The sequence below is a fragment of the Primulina huaijiensis genome, chromosome 2 (genome assembly GCF_012295235.1).
Source record: "Primulina huaijiensis isolate GDHJ02 chromosome 2, ASM1229523v2, whole genome shotgun sequence".
Classification (NCBI taxonomy): Eukaryota; Viridiplantae; Streptophyta; class Magnoliopsida; order Lamiales; family Gesneriaceae; genus Primulina; species Primulina huaijiensis.
The window spans coordinates 21,929,270-21,939,305 of NC_133307.1; the positions used below are offsets into that span (position 1 = coordinate 21,929,270).

Below are 10,036 nucleotides of genomic sequence, written 5' to 3' on the forward strand. Positions count from 1 at the left end.
CATCAAGTTCCGGATCAGGCGTTGTGTTTTGGTGGTTACAATGGCCTACTTGATGGTGGAATACTAAGCACCGAACCCCTATGGCAACGAATAAAATGGACGACTGAGATGGTAAAGCTTTTGATCACTGCCGTTTCTTATGTTGGCCAGGATTCGTTTTCGGAATCTCCCGAGGGCGAAAGGAGAAGCCGAGTAAAGGGTAAATGGAAGGCTATCTCGAAATGCATGATCGAACGAGGTTACCTCGTTTCACCTCAACAATGCGAGGATAAATTCAACGACCTTAACAAAAAGTATAAGCGACTGAATGATATAGTTGGAAGCGCAGATTCATGGGTCGTGGTTGAAAATCCGGCTCTGATCGAGACCGTTGACATTCGAGTGGAAACCAAAGAGGAGGTTCGGAAGATTTTAATGTGCAAACAGTTGTTTTACCGAGAGATGTTCTCGTATCATAACCGGAACTGGAACTACATTCCTCAAGACGAGTCCTTGAGACTTTCACTGCTATCAACTCTTAGAGGTAAAATCAATCATGTTTCTCGAAACATGATTCAGGAGGAGATACCAGTTGTAAAGAGACAAAAACAAGGAGGAGAAGATAAAGTTGCTATTACTCCTCCTGACACTCATTCGCTCGGCCTTTGCCAAAAGGATCACAATCCAGCTACTATAGCACGTCTGCTGCAGTTACAAGAAATGAAAAAGCAGATACAAGATGAGAAGATTGAGCTGGAGAAGAACAAGTTCGGGTGGCTAGAAGACAGGGAGTTGCAGCAGCTGAAGCTCGAAAACGAGATCTTAAAGCTCGAAAACGAGCGATTGATGCTCGAGCTCAAGAGTTGGGAAATCAGGACTAACAACAACTGATCATCGCACTCTTCTGTTTTCAGGCTACCAAACTCCATAAATTTGTTTAGCGCTTTGTTATTACATTGTGGAAGTTAATGGGCTGATTCTTGCTAAATCACTTATCAACTAACATTCTGAGAAAGGAAACAGTAAGGGAGGGGAAGAGTAAAAGATGAAATCTCCCACACAAACATAATTGTTCTATCTAGAAAAGAAAATTAATGCGGCCAAAAATCTCCCTATTAATGATTGTTCTCATTATCATGAACGAGAATTGAACATGTGACATTGACTCTAATACCAATTGTAAGACCGAATGTTTGACATTTTACTAAAAGTTATGGCTGGTGGTGACGTCAAACATAAATATTTTAAACCATATAACAGCTCAAACACCACGTTTCGATGGCTCTAATAGATATAATTATTTCACTCAACCATAAGAGATTGATACATTATTAAATGGTATTTGATGAATTCGAAATTTCTTCGAGGTAGTTGATGCAAACTTACAATATCATTTTTTAATTGATACGTGGAGAAATGTTCACCGCAAACTTATAATATTACCAAAGGATGGGGTTGAAATTTCCGGTTGAGTAACTAAATTATTTGGGAAATCCAAGACGAATTCCACTAACTTTGGCGCTCGGTGGAATCCACGTCAAATTTCCTCTCAAAAATGTGGTTCACCTTCAATTACAACTTCGTTTTCTAAATTCTGTGTAGTCGTTCAATTTTGTTACTAAAGATATTTAAATGGCATATATCTTCCGGTATAAGATTATAAAGAACACAAATTTTAAAAAACGTAGTTTTGAATTAAAATAAGTAGCTCTTTCATTTATTTGAGCTATTCTAGAGACTTCTCTAAAGTAGCAATTAAACTTCCGGGCATCATAGTTAGGGCAATAAATTTATCTAGCCGGTTCGTGAGCTTTTCGATCTGGCTCGATAAATATTTGATTCCCATTAGAATTTATCGAACTCGAGCATGTTCGAACTTGTTTTGAAACCGAATTCAAGTCAAAATTATTTTGTTCGATAGTTTGCAATATATATATATATATATACATTTCGAGTATTTATGACTTTTCGAGCTTTTAAACCTTAATATCCGAGCAATAGTTTGAATAGTTCGTGAATAGGTTTTAACATTTCGAGTCGACACACGAACTTGAATTTCATTTCGAGTCGAACTCGAGTCAACATAATTAAAATTTTTGAACTTTGAATCGAACTCGAATATATTTAATTCGAACAAAATTCGGACTTTAAATTTTTGTTAATATTCAACTTGATTCAGTTCGTTTACACCCCTGATTATTTTACAAGTTGAGAAAATTACCAACGGATAATTTGGGGCATTATAATTTTAAGCTCAACTCTTATTCATGCTATTAATATAAGATAATCATAAATGTTTGATATGAATGTTGCGGGCGTGCCACGTACACAAGGTAGGGATTTTGAAGGTAGAAAACACAAAATATTGCTTCTAAATTATCAAACGACGTGAATCTCGATTCAAACATGAGTTCTATTCTCATCGGTTTAATGCAACTAAAAACGATTGAATTTACTGGAAAGTGGAAAGAGAATTATTTAAGTTGAATGAACTCATGATTATGCCGCTAACGATCAAAATCAACAATTTTTATAAACATGAGGTATGAAAATAAAATTCGGAAAATGAAAAACTAGAATATTTGCAATTGTTTGTGATTGACTGAGTTGTGTTGTTCATCGGTTCCTCGTTTCTGATTTTGTTCAATCTTTCTCCCTTTGATCTCACACGTCGTTAATCATGGTTTGATGGTCGAACTGTGAACCCAAGACTTGGTCATTTCTGAACTGCAATATTTCAACCGCCATCTCCTTTGCCCAGATGGACCAAAATATGTTGTACGGTTTTTAGAAATGTTTAGAGAAGGATACAACTGAAAATGATTCGCGACGCACCTTTGATTGAAAATGTTTTAGTTCTGTCAAAGTTAATTAAGATTGAGGATTTTGAATTGTTTGCTATCATGTGTCGGGTTGTATGGTCTGAAACTTGCAAGAGAGTTCATGATTCTTTGGGGTACGAGAATTTGAATGTAACATTGACTGGGCATGTGCATTAATTGTTCGAAAATCTAACTTAACCTGTATGGTCAGAAGTGACCAGCAGATGCCCTTGGAGCAAGTTTGGAAGCGCCACCATAACCGAATTAATTAAGGTTGGATGTCGATGCATGGTTTGATGTGCACGGGAACTGGTTGAATGTTGAGGTTGTGGTTAGAGACTCTCAAGGTCTAGTTCGGCGTGCATCATTAGGCACCCCGGCTTGGTGAAACGAGTGAAGTTAAATGCTATTAGATTAACAGTGGCCATGTAATAATTTAACAATGGGCCAAGAGAATATGATCATTATCAGCACTCCATATGGACCAAATGTCAAATTAACAAATTGGTCATACCAAGAGACTGTAGATTCTTTATATATGATATAAGATTATCCACTAATTATACGTGTTAGGATCAAAAGCTTACTATTAGGTTAATATGTATAATTTTTAGTCCAGAGACAACTTTATTTTCTTATACTCGTACCAGCGTAGAGTGCATCTACTTGAGTGCTAATGGACTTGACTGTCACGCCCATGATTCTAGGAAAGTGTGTGTTCGTCTGTTGATGTTGTCTCATATCCTTAGATACCAGTCTTACCTTTTCCCTACCGTCGATCTTGTCCCCAACAGTGACAGTATTTCTCGTTAAGATCTGGTGTCGCTTTTTACTGTCAACCTATCCAACAAGATCAAGCGACACAACTTTAACAGCTTGACACACTAGAACTTTTCAGAATGTTACTCATCCAAGTAATATTCTCATTCGTACAAGCTTAACTCAACGATATGGATCTCATATAAAATTTATGCGAGACTCGTACATATTATGTACATAATCCAATGATTTAAACGGATCTATAGTGTTCAACTTGGCGATAAATTGGCCTTACGAGATTAATTGAACTTTAACATCTGTGATATCCTCTCGGCTGTCTTTTTCCTAAATGTTAGACAACGAGGCTTTTTATAAACCAAAACATGTATTCTCAACACTAGAGTGTCCAAAATAAGGCATAACTTATTCCTAGTTAGCATCTTCAACATAATTGACTTTCTTAGCCGTTCTCCCTATATATTACACATATTTTAAGAACAATTTCATCACACAAAGTTCCCAAAACATCTCTTATACTCTTACAATATTTTTTTAACATATAGTCCTCGTCACAATGGAAACATTTATATTTTCCTCGTACATAAGAGAAGTGCCATTGGATTTGTCATATGTTGCTTGCTTTGTTGGAACACTGGTTGCCCTTTATGTTACTCACTGGATTTACAGATGGAGGAGTCCTAAATGCAATGGAGTTCTCCCGCCCGGTTCTATGGGCCTGCCTCTCATTGGAGAAACCATCCAATTGGTCATCCCAAGTGCCTCTTTAGATCTCCCTCCATTCATTAAAAATAGAATGAAAAGGTGTGTCACATTTGTTTCTTAGCCATATAAAATATTTGTCCAGCTTAATTAAGTTATAGTTGAACGTTAAAATATTTGAGATGAACTGTGTTCTGTCTTAGATATGGCCCTATTTTTCGAACCAACGTAGCGGGACGACCTGTGATAATTACTGCAGACCCGGAATTCAACCATTTTCTACTCAGACAAGATGGGAAATTAGTTGACACATGGTCCATGGACACTTTCGCCGAAGTTTTCGACCAGGCAAGTCAATCTTCAAGAAAATACACCAGAAACTTGACGCTGAACCACTTTGGCATCGAGGCCTTGAGAGGAAAACTCCTCCCTCAGATGCATGCTATGGTCCAGAAAATCCTCTCCACTTGGTCAAGTTGGGAATCTGTTGAAGTTAAAAGTGAATCCGTCACGGTAAATCCTTACTCAACACAACTTTTGATCGATCATTACACTATTTTACGACGACACGAAATGATCAAGAAATCAATCTCCGTGTATGACAGATGGCTATTGATTTTGCTGCAAAACAAATATTTAGCGGCGATGCACCAGATAAGATAAGTGATATGTTCAGGGACTTGGTTGAGGGCCTAATGTCTTTTCCTATCAATATCCCAGGCACCGCACATCATAAATGTTTGAAGGTAAAGAAACATCATTCATCAAATTATGTTAAATATTTTTCAAGAAACTATTTTTACTGATCCTTGAAAATTGAAAAACTTACCAGATACACAAGAAAGTTAGAGAAATGATGAGGGATGTAGTAACCAAGAGGCTTGCGGAATCCGAAAGGAGCCACGGAGATCTTCTCGACCATATCATCGACGACAAGAACACTGAATCGTTCTTGAACGAAGACTTCATCGTTCAACTAATGTTCGGACTGTTATTCGTCACCTCCGATTCGATCTCCACCACATTGGCATTAGCTTTCAAGTTGCTGGAGGAAAACCCATTGGTGCTGGAGGAATTAATTGTGAGTAGATAACATTTTTTACAACATTTGGAACAAAGTATTCAACATTATGGGCTTATATTTGTGACATGATTACAGGCCGAACACGAGAATATACTCAAGAAAAGAGAGAATTCAGAGTCAAATCTAACATGGAACGAATACAAATCGATGAGCTTCACACTTCAAGTAATCAATGAAGTGCTAAGGCTTGGAAACATAGCCCCTGGATTTTTTCGTCGAGCCTTGAAAGATATCCCAGTCAATGGTATTGTTATATTCACAATTATGTTTTTTATTTAGAATATTTATTTTTACTTTTCACAAATATTATGTTTATATGTTTGTAAATAGTTATAATTCTTAATCTTTTGCAGGATACACAATCCCGAAAGGATGGGTGATTATGATAGCCACGGCTGGTCTTCATCTCAACGCTAGGCAATTCGAGGATCCACTTAAATTCAATCCTTGGAGATGGAAGGTATTAAATTAATATAAAATAAAATATCTATACATATATATTTTTTGATAAATAAAAATAAATTATTTTGTTGAATAGAAATATAAGTAGAGTTTTATTCAGTTTTAAAAAATATTCTAAAATGCCAATTACAGTAAAAATATTTCACTTTTTAGAATAACACAAAGATTTAAACGAAGTGTACATAATTAATCGATATAATTCCATTTATCTATGTTAATTTTAATCGTTTATATAATTTCTATCATAATAAATGTATCTTATTAAATTTTTAATATTGAGAGTAATTTTCCAAGAGTGGATTTCTCTATATTTTAATAAAAATTGATATAAATTTCTAAAAAAAAAATGGACGAAATGACCGTATTGACCTTGAAGCATTTATCTAACAGGAAATTCAACCGAGTGTTGTATCAAAATGTTTCATGCCGTTCGGGTCGGGTATGAAGCAATGTGCGGGTGCGGAATATAGCAGAGTCCTGATAGCGACATTTTTACATGTCTTGGTCACAAAATATAGGTAATTCATTAATCACTCTCTCTCTCTCTCTCAATTTAAAATTATAATAAATGCACAATTAATTATTTACATTTTACAATACCAAATTTAAATTTATAAAATTCAAAATTAGAGGGTACAACTTTGAAATGACAAATTTAAAGTGCTAAAAGTTAGGAATGATTAATCATAATCAGTGTCTTTCTAATCTCGTTATTCTAGCTCCGCTACTGATCGTAATAATACTAATTTTTTGTTTAAAATATTTGCGATGTCAGCACATTCATGCCATAAATTATACTTATTTTGTAGATGGACTATGGTAAAAGGAGGTAAAATCGTGAGGTCGCCGATCATCCGATTCCCAGATGGATTTCACTACAAAATCGTAAAGAACAAGAACTGATCAAACAATTCTTGATAAAATAAGCAATTAATGTGTTATGTTTGTAGTCGTACTTTAAAATTTCATTGTATCTTGTTTGATGGGCAAATAAGCATTTCCGATGCATACTCATAATTTCTCTTCTTCTTTTCTTTTTATTTTTACCCATTTATTATTATAATAATAATAAATAAATTTGTGTATTTAAATTTACTTGGTGGCCCACATTTCACTTGGAAAATATATATGTTAAATATTATAATATAGTTTATATCGATAATAAAGAGTATTAATGCCGACAAAATTTGATAATCACCCAACCACCTTTTTAGGCAAAAACTTGTGTGAAACCGTCCCACGGATTGTATTTTGTGAGACATATATCTTATTTGAGTCATCCATGAAAAAGCATTATTTTTTATTGTGAATATCGGTAAAGTTGACCCAACTCAAAAATAAAGATTCGTGTGACCGTCTCACAAGAGACATACTCACAACTTTGCTATCAGTAAAAGAAAATTTGTATCCGAAGACACATCAAATAATAATAATCCAAGCATTTTAATTGTCCTTTCAATAAAAAAGACAATTTTTTTTGAATAAATAATTAAAAAAAACTAATTGGTAAAAAAAAAAAAAGTATCCAAATTCTTGATTTTTCTAAAGAGATGCAATGTTAAAAAGGAGAGAGAAATATGCTAATCAAACAGGCTTTAAATTAAATATTATAATAAATATTATTTTATAGTAAAACAGAATCATTAAATGAAATATAATCGCAATTATTAATTACATCCATTCAAACTAAAAAAGCAAGAAACAACCACTGAAGGAATCAATTAAAGCATAACTGGGAATAAACTTCAAGAATTCTTCCGATTATCACCTGCCAAAATTGAAGGAAACAAAAAAAGAAAGATTAATTAATATAAAGGAAGGAGAAATTAAAATAAATATCGATATATTTTTTTTGTGTTTTGGAAAAATGTGATTTTGAAAATTGTTGTAGATTATATAATATATTTGTTTTATTTTGTGAATTTAACATTTTTAAAATATAAAGGTTATGTTATTTCATAAACAAATGAAATAAAACGCGAATTTCAGGCATTTAAGAGTATTTTATTCTATACAATACACTAGATATTCACGCAAATAATATATTTTTAAAATGTCTTTTATTTAATTTGATTTGATAATTTTGTGTTTTAAATTTTTTTAATATGATATAATTTATTTTTGTTTTATTTTTTAACATTTGTTTCTGTTGTCTATAAATTAGAAGTCGTGCATTTTATAGTTTTATGACACATTTCTTGACATATTTTGTAGTTTTCTGTTGTCTGATAAAACTTTGCCAGATTTTTTAAATACTTGGAAAAACAGGTGATTTTAGATAGGAAAAAAATATTAAATCATTTCATAAATTTTCTTCAACCCCGTTTTATAACATAAAGAGGAAATCAAAAAAATCTCCCTGAAATATTTTATTAAATAAAAATAAAAAATATGGCAAATGAACTCGTAGGTTATGTTTTTGACGTAGAATTGCTCTAAATCAACACCAAGTACCTCGATATCTTCTAAATTTCACATAAACTTAAATAAAATTTTCCATATATAATAAATTAATTAATCAAAGCTTCATAAATACACTTAAATCGAATTATTAATAAAATTAAAATAACCGAGAAGAAGAATACGTACCAATGAAGAATCACTACTTAGTGATGACGTAGATGGCATAGATAATTCCAGGGATGTAACCCAAGATTGTCAGCAGCAGACAAATCCAGAACTCATGCTGCAATAAAATTCAAGAATCATATATGTTAGGATCCTATTTAATTTATGCATAATTATTAATTTTTTATCATGCAAAAATAGTAAAAAAAAATTAAAAAAGAAAAAGAAAAGATTCAAACCCCGCAGCCAAACTTGAGGAAAACTCCGAGAGGAGGCAAAAGAATTGCCAAAATAATATCAACGCAATTTGCTGTGCCCATTTTCTTCTTCTTTTTTTGGGTACTTTTTAACTTTTATCTCAGAGAAATATTACAGAAACGTAGTCAGACGAAGGAGTAGTTGTAGTGGGGAAGGGGGGCTTACAGATTTATAGACCGGGAAATTCAGGCAGGAACGTACGTGTTTAATGGCGGTTGGCTGCCTTTTCTATGCGTTGTATGGATAAGGCAACTTTACTAGAACGGACCAAATACACATTATGCATTTTTTTTTAAAATCAAATTTTATTGTTTATCAAAAACTAGTAGATCAATAATATAAAATAAAATAAATTTTAAATTAGATCATTATTTGATGGATCTGAAATATATCGTATTAACATGAAATACTTAAAAATATATGATACGTGGATTTGAAGTTTATGATTTTATTTTTTAAATCAATTAAAATATATTTGAAATTCATAAATTTAAAATCTATCAATCTAAACAAAACTTATAGTTCTTCAACGATCAATGAGACGCTACAACGACTCGATGAGTATTATCTCTCCTGCATGTTCAATGAACGTTATCGACTAAAACAAGTTACCTTAGCGAAAGAAATCTTCTTTTAACAATTTTTTTGACAATATGTGTACTGCCGATTTTTTTATTTTTTATTTTTTGCAGAAGTCTTGTTTCTTCGATCTTCACACTTATAATTATCAAAAAAAAAGAAAAAAGAAATTCGGCCAATGGCGATTGTTGGATTCATCCTAAAAAATAATGTCACAATCTTTTTAATGTTTTACATGGTCCTGACTTAACAGTAATCTATGAGTAGGTCTCTTGTGAGACGGTCACACGAATCTTTATGTCTGAGATGGATCAATCCTATCGATATTCACAATAAAAATTAATACTCTTAGCATAAAAAGTAATATTTTTTCATGAGTGACTCAAATAAGAGACATGTCTCACGAAATTGATCCGTGAAACCGTCTCATAAGAGTTTTTGTGTTAATCTATATAGCAATGATATATGTTAGTAATATTATATTACACGAGATATGGCCCATGAGTTATATTTAATTAATTACTATTACTATTACTATTATCGATATTTATAAAATATATAAGCAGAGGGAGAATATATTTGTTTTCACGAACATGATTATATATTGTTTTTATTATTATTATATTATCGTCATCGTATGTGTACAGCTAACATTGGATGGCGTGTCATGTGGTTGCTTTGCCATATGGACCAGCTAGACTGATACTCAATCACATTTTATTTATTTATTTGTTTGTTTGTTTGGTAAACGAAAAAAAAAAAGTAAGGTCAGGGAAAACCTGCTAACGTGGTGGACACTCTGTTC

At 32.8% G+C, this 10,036-nt stretch overlaps 2 protein-coding genes across 5 annotated transcripts; one reads left to right on the forward strand and one right to left on the reverse strand.

Moving 5' to 3' along the window:
- Nucleotides 1–3,970: 3,970 nt before the first annotated feature.
- On the forward strand, nucleotides 3,971–6,859 carry LOC140959955 (cucurbitadienol 11-hydroxylase-like). Of its 2 annotated transcripts, XM_073418034.1 has the most exons (8): nucleotides 3,972–4,382; nucleotides 4,484–4,793; nucleotides 4,886–5,026; nucleotides 5,113–5,361; nucleotides 5,440–5,608; nucleotides 5,718–5,824; nucleotides 6,217–6,344; nucleotides 6,636–6,859. In XM_073418034.1, the coding sequence occupies exons 1-8, from the start codon at nucleotides 4,135–4,137 to the stop codon at nucleotides 6,727–6,729; spliced, it is 1,446 nt and encodes a 481-aa protein (XP_073274135.1). In that variant the 5' UTR covers nucleotides 3,972–4,134; the 3' UTR covers nucleotides 6,730–6,859. The 2 variants fall into 2 exon arrangements, with proteins under 2 accessions (XP_073274142.1, XP_073274135.1); XM_073418041.1 differs by lacking the exon at nucleotides 6,217–6,344 and having other exon boundaries at nucleotides 3,971–4,382; nucleotides 6,636–6,801.
- A 561-nt stretch (nucleotides 6,860–7,420) lies between these two features.
- Nucleotides 7,421–8,809, reverse strand: LOC140959970 (hydrophobic protein LTI6B-like). 3 transcript variants are annotated; one of them, XM_073418068.1, is made up of 3 exons: nucleotides 8,634–8,809; nucleotides 8,433–8,512; nucleotides 7,421–7,594 (listed from the first exon to the last, which is right to left on the reverse strand). In XM_073418068.1, exons 1-3 carry the CDS (start codon nucleotides 8,712–8,714, stop codon nucleotides 7,591–7,593), a joined length of 165 nt encoding a protein of 54 aa, XP_073274169.1. In that variant the 5' UTR covers nucleotides 8,715–8,809; the 3' UTR covers nucleotides 7,421–7,590. The 3 variants fall into 3 exon arrangements, with proteins under 3 accessions (XP_073274169.1, XP_073274162.1, XP_073274153.1); XM_073418061.1 differs by having other exon boundaries at nucleotides 8,412–8,512; XM_073418052.1 differs by having other exon boundaries at nucleotides 7,421–7,595; nucleotides 8,418–8,512; nucleotides 8,634–8,807.
- Between the last annotated feature and the right edge of the window lie 1,227 nt (nucleotides 8,810–10,036).

What these genes read in the sequence shown, in the direction of transcription:
- LOC140959970 (XM_073418068.1), bottom strand. Translation starts at nt 8,714, where the DNA reads ATGGGCACAGCAAATTGCGTTGATATTATTTTGGCAATTCTTTTGCCT. An exon ending in TCCTCAAGTTTGGCTGCGGG is followed by an intron (nt 8,513 to 8,633) that starts GTTTGAATCTTT and finishes ATTTTATTGCAG; the next exon opens with CATGAGTTCTGGATTTGTCT.
- LOC140959955 (XM_073418034.1), top strand. Translation starts at nt 4,135, where the DNA reads ATGGAAACATTTATATTTTCCTCGTACATAAGAGAAGTGCCATTGGAT. An exon ending in TGGTGCTGGAGGAATTAATT is followed by an intron (nt 5,362 to 5,439) that starts GTGAGTAGATAA and finishes ACATGATTACAG; the next exon opens with GCCGAACACGAGAATATACT. An exon ending in TCAATCCTTGGAGATGGAAG is followed by an intron (nt 5,825 to 6,216) that starts GTATTAAATTAA and finishes TTTATCTAACAG; the next exon opens with GAAATTCAACCGAGTGTTGT.